General features: G+C 37.9%; 1 protein-coding gene across 1 annotated transcript in view; it reads right to left on the bottom strand.

Moving 5' to 3' along the window:
* Positions 1–24,992, bottom strand: part of FAM186A (family with sequence similarity 186 member A) — a gene marked incomplete at its 5' end in the record, with an annotated part of 58,992 nt that extends 34,000 nt beyond the window's left edge. The window contains one exon of the mRNA XM_032876511.1: positions 24,804–24,992. Coding sequence (XP_032732402.1) covers positions 24,804–24,992 — 189 coding nt within the window. The remainder of the gene's footprint in view (positions 1–24,803) is intronic.
* Positions 24,993–25,455: the final 463 nt, after the last annotated feature.

The raw sequence follows: 25,455 nt of genomic DNA, 5'->3' as shown, positions 1-25,455 counted from the left end.
AGCTTTCTATACTGTTCCATTGAGCTATGTGTATTTTGTGCCAGTACCATACTCTTGATTATTACACCTTGGTAGTATAACTTGAAATCTAGAATTGGATACCTCCAGCTTTGCTTTTTTGTTTTGTTTTGTTTTGTTTTTTCCATGATTGCTTTGTCTGGTCAGGATTTTTTTGTGGTTCCATATAAATTTTAGGATTTTTCCTTCTAGTTCTATGAAAAATGTTCTCAGTATTTTGGTAGGAATCACATTAAATGTGTGGATTGCTTTGGGTAATACAAACATTTTAACAATATTTGTTTTTTCCAACCCATGAATAAGGAATATCTTTCTATTTCTTTGTGTCATCTTCAATTTCTTTCATCAGTGTTTTATAGTTTTCAGAGTACAGGTCTTTTGCCTCTTTGGTTAGATTTATTTCTAGGTACCTTTTATTGTAAATGGAATCATTTTCTTAATTTCTCTTTCTCCTGCTTCATTATTGGTGTACAGAAATGCAACAGATTTCTACACATTGATTTTATATACTGCAACCTTACTGAGTTCTGATAAATTATCAGTTCTAGCAGTTTTTTGGTGGAGTCTTTAAGGTTTTCTTTTCTTTCCTTTTTTAAGATTTTACTTATTTGACAGAGCACAAGCAGGGGTAGCAGCAGGCGGAGGGAGAGGGAGACTCAGGCTCCCCACTAAGCAGGGAGCCTGATGCAGGACTCAATTCCCAGGACCCTGGGATCATGACCTGAGCTGAAGGTAGACGCTCAACCAACTGAGCCACCCAGGCACCCTTCTTGTTAGCAGTATTTTAGTTTTTTTTAATATATAGTATCATGTCACCTGCAAATAGTGACAATCTAATTTCTTCCTTTCCAATATGGATGCTTCATTTCTTTTTCTTGTCTGGTTGCTAATCTAGGACTTCCAGTACTATTTTGAGTAAAAGTGGTGAGAGTGGACATCCTTGTCTTGTTCCTGACCTTAGCGGAAAAGCTCTCAGTTTTTCACCATTGAGTATGATATTAGTTGTGAGTTTTTTATATATGGCCTTTATTATGTTGAGATATATTCCCTGTAGCCCTACTTTGTTGAGGGCTTTTATCATGAATGGGTGTTGTACTTTGTCAAATGCTTTTTCTGCATGTACTGAGGAGACGATATGGTTTTTATCCTTTCTCTTATTGATGTGATGTATTACATTGATTGATTTGCAAATATTGACCACGCTTGCATCCTGGGAATAAATCCCACTTGATTGTGGTGAATGATTTTTTTTTTTTTTACATAGTCTTGGATTCTGTTTGCTAGTATTTTGTTGAGAATTTTTGCATGTATATTCATCAAAGATATTGGCCTGTAGTTCTCCTTTTTTATGGTGTCTTTATCTGGTTTTGGTATCAGGGTGATACTTGCCTCATAGAATGAATTTGCAAGTTTTCCTTTACCTATTTTTGGAGTAGGGTTGAGAAGAATAGGTATTATCTTTTCTTTAAATGTTTAAATTCGGGCACCTGGGTGGCTCAGTGGGTTAAAGCCTCTGCCTTCGGCTCAGGTCATGATCCCAGGGTCCTGGGATTGAGCCCCGCATCAGGCTCTCTGCTCAGCAGGGAGCCTGCTTCCTCTTGCCTCTGCCTGCCTCTCTGCCTGCCTCTCTGCCAACTTGTGATCTTTGTCTGCCAAATAAATCAAATAAATAAATAAATAAATAAATAAATAAATGTATGTTTAAATTCTTTGAAGAATTTGCCTGTGAATACATCTAGTCCTGGACTTCGATTTGTTGGGAGTTTTTTGAATTACTGATTCAATCTCCTTACTGGTAATTAGTCTGTTCACATTTTCTATGTCATCCTGCTTCAGTTTTGGGAGGTTGTATGTTTCTAGGAATTTAGCCATTTCTTCTAGGTTATTTAATTTGTTGGCATATAGTTTTTTATAATATTCTCTTACAATTGTTTGTATTTCTGTGGTGTTGGCTTTATTTCTCCTATTTAATTGGCCATTTTGAGGTTTATTTTGTTTGTTTGTTTGTTTTGTTTTTTTTTGTTTTTTTTTTAGTCTGGCTAGAGGTTTATCAATTTTGTTGACCTTTTCAAAGAACCAGTTCCTGGTTTCATTGAACTGTTCTTTGTTGATGTTGTTTTTGCGGGTCTGTTTTGTTTTTTTAGTTTCTATATCATTTATTTCTGCTATAATCTTTATTATTTCCTTCCATCTACTGGTGTTAGTCTTTGTTCATTATTCTTTTTCTAGTTCCTTTAGGTTAAGATTAGGTTGTTTGAGATTTTTCTTGCTTCTTGAGGTAGGCCTGTATGTATTGCTATAAACTTCCCCCTTAGAATCACTTGCTGCATCCCAAAGGTTTTGGACCATTGTGTTTTCAGTTTTGTCCATTTTCACATACTTTATGATTTCTTCTTCAATTTCCTGGTTGACCATTTATTGTTATTTAATGTTATTTAATCTCCATATATTTTGCTCCTTCCAGATTTTTTTGTGGTTGATTTCTGATTTCAAAGCAATGTGGTCAGGAAAGACACACAGTATTACTTCAGCCTTTTTTAATTTGTTAAGATTTGTTTTGTGGCCTAATATGTGATCTCTTCTGGAGAATGTCCCATGTGTAGTTGAAAAGAAAGTGTATTCTGCTGCTTTAGGATGAATTTTCTGAATATATTTGTTAAATCCGTCTGGTGCAGTGTGTCATTCAAAGCCACTGTTTTGGGGCACCTGGGTGGCTCAGTGGGTTAAGCCTCTGCCTTCAGCTCAGGTCATAGTCTCAGGGTCCTGGGATCGAACCCTGCATCGGGCTCTCTGCTCAGCAGGGAGCCTGCTTCCCCTCTTTCTCTGCTGCCTCTCTGCCCAGTGATCTCTCTCTGTCAAATAAATAAATAAAATCTTTATTTAAAAAAACAGCCACAGGGTGCTTGGGTGGCTCAATTGGTTAGGTGACTGCCTTCAGCTCAGGTCATGATCCCGGAGTCCCAGGATGGAGTCCCGCATTGGGCTCCCAGCTCCATGGGGAGTCTGCTTCTCCCTCTGACCTTCTCCCCTTTCATGTGCTCTCTCTCTCAAATAAATAAATATAATCTTAAATTTTTTTTTTTTTTAAAGGCCACTGTTTCCTTGCTGATTTTCTATTTGGATGATCAGTCCATTGATGGATGAGTGTGTTAAAGTCCCCTATTATTTTTGTACTAGTGTAGATTAGTTCCTTTATATTAGTTATTAACTGTTTTTGTATTTGGGTGCTCCCATGTTGGGTGTATATATATTTATACTTGTTATACCTTCTTGTTGGATTGTCCCCTTATGATTATATAGTGTCCTTCTTTGCCTCTTATTAGTCTATGTTTTAAAGTCCATTTTGTCCAATATAAACATTGCTACTCAGGCTTTGTTTTGACATCCGTTTGAATGATAAATATGTCTCTATCCCCTCACTTTCAATCTGTGGGTGTCTTTAGCTCTGAAAAGAGTCTCTTGTAGGAAGCATATAAATGTGTCCTGTTCTTTTTTTAATCCAGTCTGTCACCGTATATTTTTTGTTGGAGTATTTAGTCCATTGATTATTGATAGGTATGTATTTTTGTCATTTTACTTCCTTTGTGGTTGTTTTTATGATTTTTCTCAGATCCTTCCTTCTCTTTCTCTTTCATAGTTTGTTGGTTTTCTCTAGTGATATACTGGGGTACTCTATTTTTTGCATATCTGTTACTGTTTCTGAGTTGTGGTTACCATTCAGCTTATATATAACATCTTCTACATACATATACAGTCTATATTAAATTGATAGTCACTTATTTTTGAATTCATTTTTCCTCCTCCCCCCTCTACATTTCAGATACTTGGTATCACCTATTACATCCTTTTCTTTTGTACTTCCTGTTTTTATTACTCTTACTTATGGCTTTTGTTTTCCATTCATTGTCCCCCTTAGCATTTCTTGTAGGGCTGATTTAGTGGTCATGAATTCTTTTAACTTTAGTCTGGGAAATTCTTTCTCTCCTTCTATTCTGAATGATAGCTTTGTTGGGTAAAGTATTTTTGGCTCTAGACTTTTCCCTTCCAGCACTTTAAACACATCATGCCACTCCCTTCTGGTCTGCAAAGATTCTGGGAAAAAATCAGCTGTTAGTCTTATGGGGTTTCCCTTTGTATGTAACTGTCTACTTTCTTCATTGAAATTCTTTATCACATTCTTTTGCCATTGTAATACTGTATTGCGGTATGGACCTCCTTGAGTTGAATTTTTGGGGGCTCTCTGTGCCTCCTGAACCTGGATCTCTGTTTCCCTCTCAGATTCAAGAAGTTTTCAGATATGTTTCTTCAAATACATTTTCTGTCCCCCTTTCTCTTCTCTCCTCCTTTTGGGGTTCCTACAATGCAAACATTATTACTTTGATGGAACCACAGAGTTCTCTAAGTCTATATGCGGTGTTTGTCTTTCACCTGTTCAGTTCTATAGTTTTCCATTATTCTGTCACTGATTTATTCCTCTACTTCCTGTAGCCTACTATTTATTCCATCTGTTGTATTTTTTATTTCATTTATTGATTTCTTCATCTCTGATATGTTTTTTTATCTCTCCGTCAAGGGTCTCACTGATGTCCCTCACCCTTTTCTGAAGTCCAGTGAATATCTTTATGGTCATTACTTCAAATTCTGTGTCAGGTATATTACCTATTTCTCTTTCACTTAGATCTCTTGCTGTGATTTTTGTCTTGTTCTTTTATTTGGGATATATTTCTCTGTTTCCTCTGTGTTTATTTTTCTCTGTTTCTCTCTGATAAGAAAGTCAGCTGTGTCTTCTGCTCTTGAAGGTAGTGTGGGTAGTGATTTTATAAAGGTAGAATATTTTATGAAGAGGTCGTCCTGGAGTGCCCAGCAGTACAGTGCCCTTTTCACCAAAATCTGGCACCTAAACCAAGTCTCCTATGTGTGTTGTGTCCTGCCATTGTGTCTGAGTCACTTTTCCTTGCAGGCCACATGACTGCACTGACTTTTTGTCTGTTGTGGGCTATGTTTGCTCTCTGTAATGTTAGTGAGATCTAGGCAGGCTGGATCTGAGGGGATGTGACAGCAAAAAGGCTTGGGGTAGTGGTGTTAGCAAAATTTGCACTGAGGATAGTCCTAAGATGGACCCCCAGAGTTGGGTGGTTGCTGGGGGTACAGTGTACAGGAATAGTTGTGGCAGCCTGGGATCCCAGGCATCTTTGTGGACAGTGGCTAGGCAGGGCATGTGCACAGCATTATGAAATTTACACTGAGCCACTAGTCCTGGACTGGCTTCACGAAAGTACAGCAGCAACTGTGTGTGGGGTGGGTGATGTCTGTGCACGAGAAAGCTGAGCAAGGTGCATGCAGCATTAACAAAATTGCGCTGAGCCCACTGCCCAGGCCCCAGACTTCTAGTGGGTGGACCTCAGGAGAACTCATGGATGGGGTACACTGCTAGCAGACTATGTTGCAAGCATCTGTGCTGAGCTGGATCCTGCAGAAGACTCTTTATTTATGCTAAGGGGAGGAGGAATGGTGCCTGCCAGCTCCTTGTTCCCAGAGAAGTCCCCCCAACAATCTCCAAAATCAGTATAAACAGATCTCCCTCCAGTTGTGCAAGCTGTAGTTTCTATGTTGCCTCTCCTCAGGCTGTTGTTTCTTTAAGGGTGAGGATGCAGCCATTACTGGCCCTCCTGGCTCACTCAGTGCTGACTCAGCTGAGTTTTCAAGCTCCAGGCTCCAAGTCCCCTTGGTTATACAAACTCTTGGAATTCAACCCCTCTGATCTTCAAGGCCAGACATTATGGGGATTCATTTTTTTCTGTGTGGGCTCTCTGGTGCTTTCACCTCTCCATGACCACAGCTCCCTCCCCTTATAGGCAGCTCCCAACCACAGTTTCTGCCCTTCCTAAACTCTCCTCATGCAGCTTTTCCATATTTAGCTATGAAGTTTGTTCTGCCAGTCTTCAAATCACTCTCCAGTTTAATGTCGTGGATCTGAGTGATATTTAGTTATAAACATGTGACTGGGTAAGCTTAGGATCCTCATACTCTGCCATCTTTCCCTTGCCTCCCAGTTTTTAGGAAATTTAAAGCTACATATGTAGTTCACTTTAAGGGGTGTCTGGCTTGCTCAGCTGGTAGAGCATGTGATTCTTGATCTCAGGGTTGTGAGTTCAAACCGCACATTGGGTTTCATTTGAATTTCCATGATAATCAATGAACTTGATCATCTTTTTAAGTGTTTATGAAATGACTATTTCCTATTCTATGAAATGACTGTTTATGTATTTTGTTAATTTTTCTGTTGAGTTATTTTTCTTATTGATTCATAGGAATTCTTTATATATCCTGAATACTATTTTTTAATTTGTTATATGGTGTTAAATATCTTCTCTCAGTTTGTGGTTTGTTTCTTCCTGTCTATAGTGTTTCAATCAACAGAAGATGTCCTTTTTAATGTAGAGGAAGTCATCAGTCTTTTTCTACCTTAGGGTCTTAAAAAGACTCTTCCTCACATTTAAGTGTAAAATAGGGAAATAAAATAGTTTTTCAATAAGCTTAGCCAGTTGTCCCAACATCATTTATTAAGTATTATCCACTTCCCTCTCAGATACTCAGTGCCAGCTCTGTCACTGAATGACAGTCTATTTCTGAACTCTCTGTTTCATGGCCTTATATATCTATCCCTGGGCCAATGTTTTATGTTTGTTTTTTTTTTAATTTTTTTTAAGATTTTATTTATTTAATTGACAGACAGAGATCACAAGTAGGCAGAGAGACAGGCAGAGAGAGAGGAGTAAGCAGGCTCCCTGCTGAGCAGAGAGCCCGACGTGGGGCTCGATCCCAGGACCCTGAGATCATGACCTGAGCCGAAGGCAGAGGCTTAACCCACTGAGCCACCCAGGTGCCCTAAGACTACAAGTCTTAATGGTGGGAGTTCTTGTCTTTATCCACATTTTATAGGGTATAATTTTAAAATTAAACCATTAAGTTTCTTTCTTTCTTTCTTTCTTTCTTTCTTTCTTTCTTTCTTTCTTTCTTTCTTTCTTTTTTTAGTAGCCTCCATGCTGGGCTTGAACTCACAACGTGGGTCTTGAACTCACAACCCTGAGATCAAGACCTCACCTGAGATCAAGAGTCGGATGCTTAACCAACTGAGCCACCCAGGTGCCCCAAGTATGATGCTTTTTTTTTTTTTTAAGATTTTATTTATTTATTTGACAGACAGAGATCACAAGTAGACAGAGAGGCAGGCAGAGAGAGAGAGGGAAGCAGGCTCCCTGATGAGCAGAGAGCCCGATGCGGGACTCAGTCCCAGGACCCTGAGATCATGACCCGAGCCAAAGACAGCGGCTTAACCCACTGAGCCACCTAGGCGCCCAGTATGATGCTTCTTATAAGGGTTTTATAGTTACAGTTTATCAAATTAAGGATATTTCTTTTTATTCCTAGTTTTCTAAAAGATATCATGCATTAATTGAGTTTAGAAAAACCATGTTTTACATCTATTGAGTTGTGTTATGATTTTCTCCTTTAATTTGTTAACATGGTGAATAACACATTCATAAGTTTCCTGAAATGGACCTTACTTCGACATGATATATTATCCTCTTCTTATCTGGCTTCACTTTGTTAGTTTCCTATGGCTGCTATAACAAATTTCCACAAAATTGGTGATATAATGAAACTGAAATTTATTATCTCACAGTTCTGCCAGCCAGGTATCTGAATTCTGTGTCACTGGGCTGTGATCAAGGTGTCAATAAGGCGACACTCCCTCAATGCCCTTGGGCACAATTAACCCGTTGTCTCTTGCAGTTTCTAGCGGCTGCCAGCTTTACTTGACTGTGACCTCATCACTCCAATTTTTAAATTGAATATCATCAAATCTCTCTCTGCTCTGTCTTCATATAGTCTTCTCCTCTATATGTATCATATCTCCCTCTACCTCTTATAAGGGCAATTGTGATTGCATTTAAGGCCTATCTGGAAAATCCAGGATAATGTATCTACCTCAAGATCATTAATTTAATCATACCTGCAAAGACTTCTATATAAGGTAACATTTACAGGTTCCCAAGTTTTAAGTCCTGATATCTTTTATTTTTTTATTTTTTGGTGGGGTACAGGGCATACACTTTGTTTGCTAATATTTTACTTGGAGTTGTGCATCTATATTCATGGGTTGTCCAACTTCTCATAATACTTTCTTACAATCCTTTGCATTTCTGTGGTATTGGTTGTTATTTCTCTTCTATATCTGATTTTGCTTATTTGTGTCCTTGTTTTTTCTTTTCTATGAATTTGGCTAGAGGTTTATCAATTTTGTTGATATTGTCAAAGAACCAGCTCCTGGTTTCATTAATCTGTTCTACTGTTTTTTTAGCTTCTATTTCATTTATTTCTGCTTCAAAGCTTAATATTTCCCTCCTTCTACTGGTTTTGGGTTTTGGTTCTTTTTCTAGTTCCTTTAGGTGTAAGATTAGGTTGTTTATTTGAGATTTTTCTTGCTTCTTGAGGTAATCCTGTATTGCTATAAACTTTCCTCTTAGAACCGCTTTTGGTGCTTCCCAAAGGTTTTGGACCATTGTGTTTTAATTTTCACTTGTCATAAAAAAAAAATGAATTTTTTTTATCTCCTCTTTGTTTCTATGTTGACCAATAAATTGTTTAGTAGCATGTTATTTAACCTCCATGTATTTTGCTCTTTCCAGATTTTTTTCTTGTGGTTGATTTCTAGTTTTATAGCATTGTGGTCAGGAAAGATGCACGGTAGTACTTCAGCCTTTTCAAATTTGTTAAGGTTTGTTTTGTGGCCTAATATGTGATCCCTTCTGGAGAATGTTCTGTGGTCCCTTGAAACAAATGTGTATTCTGTTTTAGGATGGAATGTTCTGAATATATCTGTTAAGTCCATCTGGTGTAGTGTGTCAGTCAAAAGCACTGTTTCCTTGTTGATTTTCTATTTGGATGATTGGTCCATTGATGCAAGTGCATGTTAAAAGTCCCCTATTATTATTGTATTACTGTAGATTAGTTCCTTTATATTTGTTATTAACTATTTTGTTTTTGTTTTTGTTTTGTATTTGGGTGCTCCCATGTTGGATGAATAAATATTTATACTTGTTATACCTTCTTATTGGATTGTCCCCTTATGATTATTATACTGTCCTTCTTTGCCTCTTGTTATGTTCTGTGTTTTAAAGACTATTTTGTCCAATATAAGCTTTGCTACTCGGGCTTTCTTTTGACATCCTTTTGCATGATAAATATGTCTCCATCCTCTCACTTTCAATCTGCAGGTGTCTTTAACTCTGAAATGAGTCTCTTGTAGGCAGCATATAAATGTGTCCTGTTTTTTTCTTATCCATTCTGTCAGCCTATGTGTTTTGATTGGAGCATTTAGTCCATTTACATTCAAAATAATTCTTGATAGCTTTGTGCTTATTGCCATTTTCTTACTTGTTTTATGGTTATATTTGTAGTTCTCTCTTCCTTCCTTTCCTTGGTCTTATCTCCCATGATAATTTGGCTTTCTTTTTTGATATACTTGGATTCCTTTCTCTTTATTTTTTTGCATGGGGTTACCATTAGGTTTATATACAACACCTTTTGCATATAGCAGTCTATATTAAGTTGATAGTCATTTAAGTTTGAACCTATTCTTTACTCTCCCCCCCGCGACATGTTAGGTATATGATGTCATACTTCACATCTTTTTATTTTGTGAGTCTCTTGACTGATTTTTACAGATACACTTTTTTTTAATACTTTTGACTTTCCTACTTTTCTTTCTCTTATATTGTCTTTTCATACAAAGAGTCCCCTTTAACATTTCTTTTCTTTTTTTTTAGTATTTTATTTATTTATTTGATATATAAAGAGAGACAGCGAGAGAGGGAACACAAGTGGGGGGAGTGGGAGAGAGAGAAGCAGACTTCCTGCTGAGCAGGGAGCCCAATGTGGGGCTCAATCCCAGGACCCTGGGATCATAACCTGAGCTGAAGGCAGATGCTTAATGACTGTGCCACCCAGGCACCCCCCCCACACACACATTACTTGTAGGTTTCTTTTAGTGGTCATAATTTTTAAACTTTTGCTTGTGTGGAGAACTCTTTATCTCTCTTCATATTCTGAATGATAGCCTTGTTGGATACAGTATCCTTGTCTACAGACTCTTCCCTTTCAGCAGTTTGAATGTATCATGCCACTTTCTTCTGGCCTTTGAAGTTTCTGCTGAAAAAGCAAGCTTATAGCCTCATGGGGTTTCCCTTGTATGTAACTGTCCTCTATTCTCTGGCTGCTTTTAAAATTTTCTTTTTATCACTACTTTTTAAAAAATTTTTATTTATTTACTTGAGAGAGTGAGAGAGAGAGCATGAGAGGGGAGAGGGTTAGAGGGAGAAGCAGACACCCTGCTGAGTAGAGACCCCCCAATGCAGGACCCGATCCTGGGACTCCAGGATCCTGACCTGAGTGGAAGGCAGTCGTCCAACCAACTGAGACACCCAGGCACCCCTCTTTATCACTACTTTTTTCCATTTTAATTACTATATGTCTTTGTGTGGACCTCCTTCAGTTGATTTTGTTGGGGGATTTCTGTGCCTCCTGGATATCATTTTTTTTTCTTTCCCCAGATGTGGGAAGTTTTCAGTTATTCTTCAAATAAATTTTCTCCTCCCTTTTTCCCTCTTCTCCTTCTGGGATCTTTATTGTTATTATTATTATTTTACTTTTTAAAATGTATTTATTTGTGTGAGAGAGAGAGAGAGCACAAGCAGGGAGAGTGGCAGGCAGACAGAGAAGCAGGCTCCATGCCGAGCGAGGAGCCCAATGTGGGACTCGATCCCAGGTATCATGACCTGACCTGAAGGCAGATGCTTAACCAAGTGAGCCACCCAGGCATCCCATCCTTCAGGGATCTTTATAATATGGATGTTATTACCCTTGATGGAGCCACTGAGTTCCCTAAGTATATTCTTATTTTGCTTAATTTTTTTCCTCTCATCTGTTCAGCTTGATTATTTTCCATTACTTTTTTCTTTCCATTCTTGTACTTCCTCTAGTATTCTATTTTCTCCACCTAGTGTATTTTTAATTTCATTTGTTGTGTTAATCTCTGATTGGTTCTTTTTTTATCTCTTTGTTAAGGGTCTCACTGATGTCCTTTACTCTTTTCTCAAGTCCAGTGAGTATTTTATAATCATTACTTTAAATTCTCTGTCAGGCTTATTTATCTCTGTTTTGCTTAAGCCTCTTGTTGTGATTTTGGGACATATTTCTCTGTCTCCCTATTTTTTCTAACTCTCTGTGTCTGTTTCTCTGTATTAGGAAAGTCAGCCATGTCTCCTGCTCTCAAAAGTGGTGTCCTTATGAAGATGAGGTCCTGTATAGCCCTGTAATGCAGTGTCCCCTTTTTACCGGATTCTGGTGCTTCAGGGACTGTCTCCTCTTTGTGTTGCATGCACCCTGCTCTGTGTGGTTGAGCCACTTTTTCTTTGAGGCTTGTAGTCTGTGGTGGCTCTCTTTGCCTATTGTGGGCAGTGTTTGGTCCCTGTGGTGCCAGTGGACCGTCTAGGTCTGCCTTGGGCTTGAGTTTAGTCAGACCAGGTATTTGTCATAGATGTAGTAGCACCAGACTTCAGGATCCCTTCCCTGTGTTGTCCCCTGAGCAGCTTTCATTTGGGTCAGGGAGAGCGTACGATCAGACCAGCTGTCTGCCCCCAGCCCACTGCTGGGGCCAAAGTCTGACTGGTGTGTATGGTTGTTTTTCCTCTCTCTAGGGCAGGAGTCACTTTAGAGTGATCTGGTCCTATTGAGGCTACTTGCACACTGCCAAGCTTGTGACCCCAGTTTGTGCTCCAGCCAAGACGTATTAGTGGGGGTGGATCCACAAAGTTCACAGGACAGACTGAACAGTTTTAGCAAGATTTGCATACCAGTGGTTCCAGAGAGGGGACTTGCCATGGCTGCTGCCAGGGCCAAGACTCCACAAAGGACACAGTTTCAGGAGACACAGTGTTGACAAGGCATTGTTGGTCTTCTTGGGGAGGGGACCGGCAGCACCAGTACTGAGGTAAGCCTAGCTGGAGAGGACAGGTCCCCAAAGCCTGGGTGGGGTGGGGTGGGGTAGTTGGGGCTTGGTGTAAGCAAGTTAGGTAGTGAATGTCAGGGCAGTGCTGGTTACCACAAGAGGCCATGTGTTTATGGGAGCTGTGTGGAGGTGGGGAGGGAAATAGTACCTGCCAGCTCCTTTGTTCTTGGAGAAGACTCCCAATGCACCCTATCCTTCCAGCACATGCTCTTAGTAAACAAACCTCTCCCTTATACCCCAGGCATCTTTCAGACTGCTACTTCTGTGCTGTATTGCCATGGCTATTTGTTGTTCTATCACTTTAAGGGTGGAAGCTCAGTTGCTTCTAGCCCTCCTGGCTCTCCCAGAGTGAGCCCACTGATTTTTTAAATTCTAGGCTTTGGCTATGTCCCTGCAGCATGATAAAAATAAAATAAAATAAAATAAAATAAAATAAAATAAAATAAAATAAAATAATAGAATAAAATAAAAAATTAAATTTCCAGGCTTCAAGTCCCACTGGTCAGAAGAACTCACAAAATTTGGCCCCTCAGGTTTTCAAGCCCAAATGTTATGGGGAACTATATTCCCCATGCAGTCTCCCTGCTGTAATAGTCTGTTTCTCTCCCTTCCCCATGCCCACGGATCCCTTCCTCCAGGGGAGAGTCCTGTGAATCTGTTAGGCTTCCCACTGTGTCTCTACCCTTCCTATGCTCTTCAGTGTGGCCTCTTCTCTACATTTAGTTGTGGAGTTTGTTCTGCCAATCTTCAGGTCATTTTCTGGGTTCTTTTTTTTAAGTTTTGGGGTTTTAAAAATTTATTTATTTGACAGACAGAGATCACAAGCAGAGAGAGAGAGAGGAGGAAGCAGACTCCCTGCAGAGCAGAGAGCCTGATGCGGGGCTTGATTCCAGGACCCTGGGATCATGACCCAAGCCGAAGGCAGAGGCTTTAACCCACTTAGCCACCCAGGTGCCCCCATTTTCTGGGTTCTGATATGATTGTTACCTAGTTGTATTCAAGAGACAAGGTGAGCTTAGGGTCCTCCTACTCTGCTATCTTCCTAACAATCTCTCCCTCAGTATATGTTTTTATATAACCTGACTTACCACTATAGTAATGTTTTACATACCCTTCACATACTCAATAAATAAACTGTTAAAACCAACTGATACATACAGTGAGAAGATATGGATGCAAACATTAACAACTGAAGTTAAATGTATATGAATAAATAACATAATCACATTGGGGAGAAAAGAACTAGCTAGTAACTTTGGAAAACAATATCCTGACTGAATAATATAAGGTTAAATACAAAAGAATGGTACATAAATGCTGTACTTAATCACTAAGTGTGTTTCTTGCAGGGAAATGAGTTAACTCTGAAACTACTTTATGTGTACACAGAAATGAATGAATAAATATATTATAGATAAAAAGAACTGAATTTTTCACTTTTGTGACAGAAGTTACAAATAAGGAATAGGAAAAGACTAAAATGAACCCTATGGTATAGGATTGGAATCTGAACTATCAGTATTAAGTCATGTTTTAAATGTATATACAGATAGATAAAAAATATAGATGTGTATATATATATGTGGTCTGATACATGTACATATACTTCTTAGCTCTCTTTGGTAAGAGGGCTGAGAAGAAATGACACTCCAGTAGTAAAGAACACATGTAGCCCCAGATCTTGGCTTCCAACATCAATCTCCAATAAAAGGAACCATGGCTTTTTGAAAAGTCATTGATTTCAGGGTTGGGAAGGGGATGTATAAGTTGATCCTGGAACATCTTATGGGATAGATGGATAGATAGATAGATAGATAGATAGATAGCCATTTGTTGAAAGAACACAGGCGTCAACCTGAAGGAACTCCTAATGGCCAAATCTGGAACAATTGAAGCCAGTGGTAATAATAATAATAATAATCCACAGGGTAGAATAAATATCTGAGTCTCTATCAATATAAGTTAATAAATAAAGGGAAGAGGTAGCTTTTCCTTGCAATAGAGTTCCAATTAATTCCAAAATTAGTGGACAGAAGTTGAAGAAGACAGAACGTGCATAGTCTCAAAGTATCTTCCCCAAGATATTCATTAACTGCAGAGGGAAAAACAGTAACTTCATGGTGAACAAACCATTTTAACCAAGTGATCAATGTTAACATTGAGTCATAACACAAACACCTATAATAGGATATACTGAGGACACAGATCATTTATGGGGTATTTTTGTCCCCTAAATGCATAACCTCAATCCAACCATGAAAAATATTAGAGAAACCAAAATTAAGAGACATTTAAAAAATAAAATTCTTCCAAAATATCAAGATCATGAAAACAATGAATGACTAAGGAAATGATATAGACTGCAGAAGACTAAGAAACAAGTAGGTACTATATGAGACCTTGGGTAGGATCCTGGGACAGAAAAACACATTAGTGGCAAAACTGGTAAAATCAAATGAGATCTTCAGTTATTGTATCAATTTTAATTTCCTGGTTCTGGCAGTGTACTATGATTATGTAAAATGTTAACATTAAGGGAAGCTGAGTTAAAAATATATGGAAACTTGTATTTTGTGCCTTTTCTTTAAGTCTAAAATTGATATGTAATAAAAAGTTTAAAGAAAAAAAGTATTTTGAATTACTTACTACAATTGAATCTAGGCATACCGGATTGACCAGCAATTCCTTTCATAGATGAAATGCATACATATGTACTCAAAACATATTCACAAAAATGTTTATAGTGATATTATTTCTAGTAGACAACAACAGAGAATGGATAAAATCATATAATGGGATGATAGTAATGAAAATTAATGAACTATAGCTTTATACAAAGAATCTCATGAACATAGTATTAAGCAAAAAAAAAGTATATATTAAAGAATATATACTGCATGATTCCATTTATCAGGCAAAACCAATCTACACTGTTAAAGATGAGGGTAATAGTTGTCTTTGGGAAAATAGGGAGGTTTCTGTAGTGCAGATTATACATATAATTTCTGGGTTCATACATTTTGTGATGGTTCATGGGGTTTTTCCAATTGTAAGTCTTCACTTATGTTTATTGTAATTTTTTAAGTTTTTATTTTTAAAAATTTTTTGAAAGTTTATTTATTTATTTATTTGACAGAGAGAGAGACGGCGAGAGCAGGAACACAAGCAGGGGGAGTGGGAGAAGGAAAGCAGGCTTGCCGCTGAGCAGGGAGCCCAATGCAGGGCTGGATCCCAGGACCCGAGGATTATGACCTGAGCCTGAAGGGAGACACTGCACAACTGAGCCATCCAGGTGCCCCAAACTTTTTAAGTTTTTAAAAGAAGAATTCAGTCTATGCTTCCATCCAAGATGAAGTTACAGGGACACGATTCATCCTCTTATCTAAAATAATGAAAAGAGGGCCACCAAAATGATTAATAGAAACAAACCCCAGAGCTCAGACAGGGAGGAGAAATATTTTCTGTTCCCAGGTGGAGTAAAAAGCTTTGTTCATGTGACAGTACTGTACTCAGAAAGGTTTTTGCCTCACAGTGGGGGCAAAATTAGCCAGAGAGCAAATGCTCCTATAGTCTCACCTAACAATAACAAAAGTAAAACTCAAAATGATCACACTACTACTAAATAACCATGTTGTAAAAGTTTGAAAATATTTATAGGATTAGGAAAATACCCAGTATCTAACAAGGCAAAGTTCACAATATCTGACGTCCGATAAAAAATATCAGGGAAAAGGATGGTAATAGGGAAGATGGCTGAGTAAGAAGCGCAAGGAATCCATCTCTCCAACCAAAAACAACCACCATAATGGCATTCTATCTGATTTAACTGATTTGGGATTCTGGGGTTTACTTAATGGCTTACAACTTTTTTTTTAAAATATTTTATTTATTTATTTGACAGAGAGAGAGATCACAAGTAGGCAGAGAGGCAGGCGGGGGCCGGGGAGGGGGGAAGCAGGCTCCCCGCTGAGCAAGGAGCCTGATGTGGGGCTCAATCCCAGGAACCTGGGATCATGACCTGAGCTGAAGGCAGAGGCTTAACCCACTGAGCCACCCAGGTGTCCCAATGGCTTACAACTTTTAAGGGAAGGCTTGATCAGTAAAATGTAATATTAGCCTTCAAAATAGTAGCAGGTGTCCATTCCCCACTCTCCACCCCAGTGATGGGAAACATTCCTATAACAGCTTACAAGAGCCAGGGTGGGCAATAAGAATCTTGTCTTCCAAGTAAGGGATCTGTCTCCTGATTGTGAACTACTGTTTCAGATCACAGAGGTGCAGATACAAAGGCAGGCTACCATTATTGCAGTGTGCTCTGGGTGAAGCAGCTTTCAGGGAATTTAAAGAGATAGCTGTTCTTTTCCCTTCAGTTTTCCTTTTTCTCCCCTTTAGGAACCAAGACAGAATACATACATACATACATACATACATACATACATTTATTTATTATTTTATTTATCTAATTGACAGAGAGAGAAAGAAAAGGAGGGAGAGAGTAACAGATGGAGAGTCAGATTCCCTACTAAGCAAGGAGCTAATGTGGGGCTTGATTCCAGAAACCCGGAATCATGACCTGAGTTGAAGGCAGACGCTTAACCAACTGAGCCACCCAGGCACCCCAGGAGCCAGACATTTAACGATTAGAACATCCAAAAGCAGCTGTATATTCAGAGGAATATAGGAAGTCATTATGTATGCAGGCTGATTGCTGTCACATAGAGATAAACAACAGCACAGATAAACAACTAACACAGATTGTGGTATACAAAGAGTGTTTCCGGAGGAACAGAATCTTAAGGATAAGTTTTCTGAATTGGGTTTAGGATTTCTAGAATTGGCTTAATTTGATTAGATTCAAAGATATGAATGACTCCATTTCCAGTATTAAAGAGAGCATTGATCGCCCTTGGCATGGTCTGTCAATTAAGACGATACTCCTAATCAACTGCTTACAAGAAGCAAGAATCTGGATGACTGTATAAATGCCAAACATTTATGGCAAACTAATAAATATAATGAGACTGGTTGGTTGCTCCTAATGTCACTGGATAAAGTGTGGGGCGCAGGGGGAGGATGAGCTCAGGGATTTGAATTTCTAGCTCAAGCACCACGGGAATGACCTGTGAGCTCCTGTGTGTGTTCTGAAGGAGACCCTTATCTCCTATACTGCAATCCTGAGATTGCTGAAAATTAAACCAAGAATCTCGTTCTCTGACTGGTTGAATTACAATACAAGTTGAATTCCCAGCCTTGCAAGGTGTCTACTGCTAAAGTGAGGGCATTGATTGGGAAGGAACAGAACTCTGAAAATTGGAACAAGGATGTGTGGGAAGGCCCTGATAAAGCTTAAGACATTGAGCCTCTAAATTCTACCAAGTGTGCTTCACCAGTGGAGCCACCTTTCCACCCAACACTTAGGAGCATGTGACTCTTGATTTTGGGGCTGTGAGGTCGAGCCCCACCTTGGGTGTAGAGATTACTTAAATATAAAATCTATAGGGACACCTGGGTGGCTCAGTCAGTTGAGGACTCTTGATTTTGGTTCAAGTCATAATCTCGAGGCTCTGCACTCAGCGGGGAGTCTGCTTGAGGATTCTTTCACCCCCTCCATCTGCCCCTCCTCCTGCTCGCTCTCTCTAAAATAAATAAATAAAATCTTTTAAAAAGTAAAACAAAATTTTAAAAAAGATTTTATTTATTTATTTGAGAGAAAGAGAGAGCGAGTATAAGTTGGGGGCAGAGGCAGAAGGCAAGCAGGCTCCCGGCTGAGCAGGGAGCCTGGTACGGAGTTCAATCCCAGGACCCTGAGATCATAACCTGAGCCAAAGGCAGACGTGTAACCAACTGAGCCACTCAGGCACCCCCTAAAAAGTAAAATCTTTTTTTAAAAAAACTTGGTTCTTTGAAAATAACAATAAAAATTGATAAACCTCTAGCCAGCTTGATAAGGGAAGAGAGAGAGAAGACAAATTGCTAATATCAGAAGTGAAAAGTGATATTATTACAGATTCTACATAAAATAACGAGGTAGTAAGGGGTTATTGTGAACTTTGGGCCAATAAAATGATATAAAATGGGCAAATTACAAGACACAAACTGAAAGTTCACTCAAGAAGACAGATAACCTGAGAGGTACCTGGGTGGCTCAGTCGGTCAAGTGTCTGACTTCAGCTCAGGTCTCTATCTTAGGGTCCTGGGATCAAGCCCTGCATCAGGCTCCCTGCTCAGTGGAGAGCCTGCTTTTCCCTCTTCCTTTGCCCCTCCCTCTGCTTGTGCTCTCTCTGTCTCTTTCTCAAATAATAAAATTAAATTAAAAAGAAGATGGATAAACTGAATAGCTGTACAATTTTATAAATTGAATTTGTAGTTTAAAACTTTCCCATGAGTTAAACCACAAGTCTAGATGGTTCCATTGATTATTTCTACCTACCCCACCCAAACACTTAGTGGTTTCTACCAAACATAAAAGGAAATGTCAATTCTCAAAAGACTTACAGAAAATTTAAAAGAATATTCTATCTGAGTCTATAAAGCTAACATTAGTCTGATGCCAAAACCAAGGTATTAAAACTACAGACCAATATGTTTTATAAACATAGACACAAAATTAACACAATTTTAGCAAACTGAATACAAGGTAATAAAAAGAATGCTACCTTATGAGTAAATAGAATTTATCCAAAAAAAATGAAAGGTTGTTTTATCAGTCATAAATCAATGTAACCCACTATTTTAACAGATTCAAAAAGACAAAACAACAACAACAACAACAAACACCATGATTATCCCAATGGATGCAGTACACCTTTTGATAAAACTCAGTATCTATTTCTGATTAAAATATCAGCAAGTGGGGCAAAGTTGCCTACTCAGTAAATAAAAAAGGAAGTTTATTTATTTTCCTCCCTCTCCCTGAAAACAAAGTTGAAGTTGAAATGAAACAAAACAAAGTTGAAATGCACACACATATAAAAAGGGGACTCAAACTGCCTCTATTAGCATATAAAAGGGTTGTCTATGTAGAAAATCCCAAGGAAAGTATGAAGAAAATCTATGAGGACTAATAACTGGGTTTTATTATACAAAATGAACACACAAAAATTTATTGTATTTCTATATATTAGTTGTGAACAAATGAGAATGGAAATTAAAAAGCAATACATTTTTTTACTATTTTTACAATAGTAAAAAAAATGAAATACTTAGGGACAAATCTAACAAAAGATGTGCAAGGTCTAGCACTTCTGAGAAAAATTAGACATAAATAAAAACAGAGATATGCTGTTTTCACAGGTCAGAAGTCCCAATATTGTTAAGTTCTCAATTCTTCCCAAATTGATCTATACCAACAAGCTTTTTCCTCCAGTAGAATTTGACAGACTGATTCTAAATTTTATGTGGAGATGCAAAGGGAGAAAGCAGTGTGGATAAATACAGTTTTTAGGTTATGAGTGTTTGAATGTGTCACTTCAGAGAAAGAAGCTCAAGAGGAGGAAGTGGGGGTAAAAGGAAGATGTGAGAGAAGAAGTTGGGCATAATTGAAAACGAACAAAGTTGGAGAACTAAAAGTATATGATTTCAATAATTATCATATTATTTATTTATTATTTATTTATCATAAAACCTCAGTAATCAAAAACAAACAAAAATCTCAGTAATGAAGACATTGTAGTATTAGCATAAACACAGATAAATAGACCAAGAGAACAGAGTAGAGAGCCCATAAACTCATACATATATGGTCAATTAATTTTCAATAAACATGCAATGCAATGCAATGGAGAAGGGATAGTCTTTTCGACAAGTGGGTCTGGAATAATTGTCTAAAAAATCAACATCTCAATCAATATCTGATATCATATACAAAGATTAAGATAAATGAACCATAGACCTAATTGTAAAATCTATAAGTATAAAGCTCCTAGAAGGAGAAAATATATGATCTCAAGTTAGTCAAAGTTTGCTTTGAAAGAAAGAAATTGGACTAAGGAATTTTGTTCTTTGAAAGACACAGGAGAAGAAAAAGACAAGCCACAGAATAAAAGAAAATATTTGCAAATTGCTTATCTGATAAAAGTTGCTATCAAAATACATAAAAATACTCAAAACTCAATAATAAGAACATAGACTAATAAGCTTTTAAAATATGGTCAAAATATTTGAATTACCAAAGAAGACATATTGAGTACAAATAAACTTGTTGAAAGTTGCTCAAAATCATTAGTCATTATAAAACTGCAAATTAAAACCACAATGAGATACTATTGTATACCTTTTGGAATGGTTAAAATTAAAAAGACCAACAACATCAAGTGTTGATAAAGATGAGCAATTGAAAATCTCAAACCCTGCTTGTGGGAATATAAAATAGTATAACCACTTTTTACAAAGTTTTAATTTAAACTCCAGTTAGTTAACATACAATGTAATATTGTTTTCAGGTGTACCATATTGTCATTCCACACTTCCACAAACACCTGGTACTCCTCATAACAATTGCCCTCCTTAATCCCTTCCTCTGTTTAACCCATCCTCCCACCCACCTCCCCTCTGATAACCATCAGTTTGTTCTCTATAGTTAAGAGTCAGTTACTTGGTTTGCCTCTCTTCCCCTCACTCCCCGCAACTCCATGTTCATTTGTTTTCTTTCTTAAATTCCATATATGAGTGAAATCAAATGGTATTTGTCTTTCTCTGATTGACATATCACTTAGCATACTATTCTCTAGCTCCATCCACATTGTTGCAAATGAAGATTTCATTCTTTTCTATGGCTGAGTAATATTCCATTGTATATGTATACCACATCTTTTTTTTTTAATTTCATTTTTTCAGTGTTCCAGGATTCACTGTTTATGCACCACACCCAGTGCTCCATGCAATACGTGCCCTCCTTAATACCCACCACCAGGCTCACCCAACCCCCTCACTCCTCCCCTCCAAAACCCACAGTTTGTTTCTCAGGGTCCACAGTCTCTCATGGTTCGTCTCCCCCTCCAATTCCCCCAATTCACTTTTTTTTTCTTTTCCTAATATCCTCCATGTTGTCCCTTATGCTCCACATGTAAGTGAAACCATATGATAAGTGACTTTCTCTGCTTGACTTATTTCACTCAGCATAATCTCCTCCAGTCCCGTCCATATTGATTCAAAAGTTGGGTATTCATCCTTTCTGATGGAGGCATAATATTCCATTGTATATATGGACCATATCTTTATCCATTTGTCTGTTGAAGGGCATCTTGGCTCTTTCCACAGTTTGGCGACTGTGGCCATTGCTGTTATGAACATTAGGGTACAGGTGGCCATTCTTTTCACTACATCTGTATCTTTGGGGTAAATACCCAGTAGTGCAATTGCAGGGTCATAGGGAAGCTCTATTTTTAATTTCTTTTTATTTTTTTAATTTTAATTTTTTTTTTTTTTTTTTTTGAGAGAGAGAGGTCACAAATAGGCAGAGAGGCAGGCAGGGAGAGAGAGAGGAGGAAGCAGGCTTCCTGCCAAGCAGAGAGCCCAGTGTGAAACTCGATCCCAGGACTCTGAGATCATGACCTGAGCTGAAGGCACAGGCTTAACCCACTGAGCCACCCAGGCGCCCTCTATTTTTAATTTCTTAAGGAATCTCCACACTGTTTTCCAAAGTGGCTGCACCAACTTGCATTCCCACCAACAGTGTAAGAGGGTTCCCCTTTCTCCACATCTCTCCAACACTTGTTGTTTACTGTCTTGTTAATTTTGGCCATTCTAACTGGTGTAAGGTGGTATCTCAATGTGGTTTTGATTTGAATCTCCCTGATTATACCATATCTTCTTCATCTATTCATTAGTTGATGGACATTTGGGCCTTTTCTGATTTGGCTATTGTTGATAATATAGGGATGCATGTATCCCTTCAAATCCGTGCTTTTGTATCCTTTGGATAAATACCTAGTAGCGCATAGGATAGTTCAATTTTTAACTTTTGAGGAATCCCCATACTATTTTCCAGAGTTGGTGCACCAGTTTGCATTCCCATCAGCAGTGTAAGAGGGTTCCTCTTTCTTGGCATCCTCACCAATACCTGTTGTTTCCTGTGTTCTTAATTTTAGCCATTCTGACTGATGTGAGGTGATATGTCATTGTATTTTTCATTTGTATTTCCCTGATGATGGTATTGGCACAAAATAGACACATTGTTCAATGGAACAGAATAGAAAACCCCAAAATGAACCACAACTATATGGTCAACTAATCTTTGACAAAGCAGGGAAGAATATCCAATGGAAAAAAGATAGTCTCTTCCACAAATGGTGTTGGGAAAACTGGACAGCAACATGCGAAGGAATGAAACCAGACCCCTTTCATATACCATATGCAAAAATAAATTCAAAATGGATGAAAGACCTAAATGTGAAGCAGAAATCCATTAAAATCCCAGAGGAGAACACATAGCTAGTACTTTGACATTGGTCTTCTAAACTAAGGGAAACAAAAACAAAAGTAAGATATTGGGACTTTATCAAAATCAAAACCTTCTGTACAGCAAAGTAAACAATAAAAAAAAAACAACTAAAAGGCAACCTACAGAATGGAAGAAGATATTTGCAAATGACATATCTGATAAAGTTTAGTATCCAAAATATATAAAGAACGTATAAAACTCAACACCCAAAAAACAAATAATCCAGTTTAAAAATGGGCAGAAGACACGAGTAGACATTTTCCCAAAGAAGACATCCAGATGGCCAACATACATATAACCACTTTGTAAAAGTTTGGTAGTCTTGTTTTAAATTGAACATTTATATACCATGTGACCCAGCCATTCCAACCTAAGTATTTATCCCAAAGAAATGAAAGCATATGTCTATAAGTCATGAATAAATGTACAGCTATCCATAGCAATTTCATTTTTTTAGAGAGGGAGGGGGCAGAGGGAGAGAGAGTGAGATAATCTTTTTAAGATTTTATTTATTTGAGTAGTGATCTGAAGGGGCACATGCACCCAAATGTTTATAGCAGCAATGTCCACAACAGCCAAACTATGGAAAGAACCTAGATGTCCATCAACAGATGAATGGTTAAAGAAGATGTGGTATATATATACAATGGAATACTATGCTGCTATCAAAAGAAACAAAATCTGCCATTTGCAATAATGTGGATGGAACTAGAGGGTATTATGCTAAGCGAAATAAGTCAATCAGAGAAAGACAATTATCGTATGATCTCTCTGATATGAGGAATTTGAGACACAGGGCCAGGGGTCCTGGGAGGTAGGGAGGGAAAAAATGAAACAAGATGGGATCAGGCAGGAGACAAACCATGAGAGACTCTCAATCTCAGGAAACAAACTGAGGGTTGCTGGCTGGTGGGGAGTAGGGATAGGGTGGTTGGGTTATGAACATTGGGGAGGATATGTGCTATGGTGAGTGCTGTGAATTGTGTAAGCCTGATGATTATAATAATTATATATATAATAATTTTAATTATAATAATATTACATATAATTATAAATAATACATTATATGTTAATAAAAATATCAAACATCAATTAAGAGAAACAAAAAAGATTTTATTTATTTGAGAATAAGTAGATGCTATATGATTCCACTTATAAAACTCTTTTAAAATGCAAAATAATCTGTAGAGACCAAAAGCAGATTGGCAGTTGCCTAGAGATAGTGGTCCGAGGGGGTTGGGAAGGGTATGTGGGAGGAATTGTAACTGAGCATAAGGAAACTTTATGGGGTGATGGATAAGTTCATTATGTTGATTGTGATGAGGTTTTCACAGGTGTTTATATATATCAAAACTTATATACTTAAAAATATATACAGCTGGGGAGCCTGGGTGGCTCGGTGGGTTGGGCCTCCACCTTCGGCTCGGGTCATGATCTTGGGGTCCTGGGGTCTAGCCCCGCGTTGGGCTCTTTGCTCGGCGGGGCGCCTGCTTCCCCCTCTCTCTCTCTGCCTGCCTCTCTGCCTGCTTGTGATCCCTGTCTGTCAAATAAATAAAATCTTTTAAAAAAAAGTTAAAAAAAAATATATATACAGCTTATTATGTGTCAATTATACCTCAGTAAAGGTGTTAAAAGCAAACACCAGGTTATTGTTGTTAGTTGTGGGGAGTTGGAGGAGTACGTTTATTCAGAGAATGAGAAAGTACAAATATTTAACACTCCTTAAACATAGGAAAAAACTTAAATTAATTTATTTCAAACCGACTGAATTTGTTGTATTCTGTTTGAGAGAATAGAATGTAGTATAACCTTAGTTGTTTGAGGTTTATTGGATTGTTATATGAACCTTCTGTTAATTGTCGTTGGGTTTCTACCTTCCAATAAATCCCCCTTCCATGAGCTGGAATTCAAGCCAAACTATATTTCTTCTTGCTAACAGTTATTTGACAAAAGTTTAGTTGAGAACAAAGGAAAACTACTGACTGAAATTATAAATCAATATTTGCTACAGATTTTTTTCTTTCTATCCCAATCACTCAATAGCACATGCAATTTATTTCTCAAAAGTTGTAATTAATTCTCATAGGAAAGTAAAAGAGACTAACAAAATTGGAGCATGTTATGCAGAGAGTCAGGTGAAATTGTCATTTGAAATCAAAGTTACCTCAAACATAGTCAAAGATCATGAAAATAAAATGAGTTAAAAAATGCAGCTTATCATTGAAAGTTAAAAAACAGTTGTAATCTGTAAACTTCTCATTTATGACCTACCTCTCTGGCTCGATGAAGCTGTGCTTGCTCAATCCTAGAGATGACATTCTGTACTGCAAATGGGATCTCTAGCTGAGGGACCCCTGATTTGTAAAGGGATTTTCTGGACATGATGGTGGAATCCATAACTTCTTTTTCTGGTTCAGAGTCGCTGTCTATCCCACTTTGCATTTTGATAAATACTTTGAAAAGTTAGTGATTTTCTTTTATTTCTTCTTTTTTCACCAAATATAGGCAAATGCTAATAAAGGTGTCCACGAGGAAGCTAGGTCTTTCCTGCTCCCACAGGTTGTGGTTTACCCTAATTTGTTGCTAACCATGGTATTCCAGTCCTGGTGATGTCATAGTAAATCCATCATGACATCAATGACTCAAACATTTCTAGAGTGCTTACTATATGCGGAGAACTAGGCATTCTATCTATATGCTGTCATGGTAGGGGGGAGGGAGGGTAGGAAAAGACAACTGGAACAGAACACTAAAGGAAATAGAAGATATACCCTTGCTTAAATAAGCGTAAAATCTAGGTGTTAGAATTCAAGATCCAGTATATCAAATGTAACTCCTGATTCTTCTCTCTTCCTGAGGTTTTGCTTAAGAATTTTTAAACCTGTAGTGGACTAGTTGTGTTACAACATCCTCAGCTGCCCCT

This window comes from Lontra canadensis, unplaced genomic scaffold, assembly GCF_010015895.1.
Source record: "Lontra canadensis isolate GAN:19392208 unplaced genomic scaffold, GSC_riverotter_1.0 scaffold59, whole genome shotgun sequence".
NCBI lineage: Eukaryota > Metazoa > Chordata > Mammalia > Carnivora > Mustelidae > Lontra > Lontra canadensis.
Note: the sequence above shows the minus strand (reverse complement) of the source record. Positions and strands in the feature narration are given on the sequence as shown.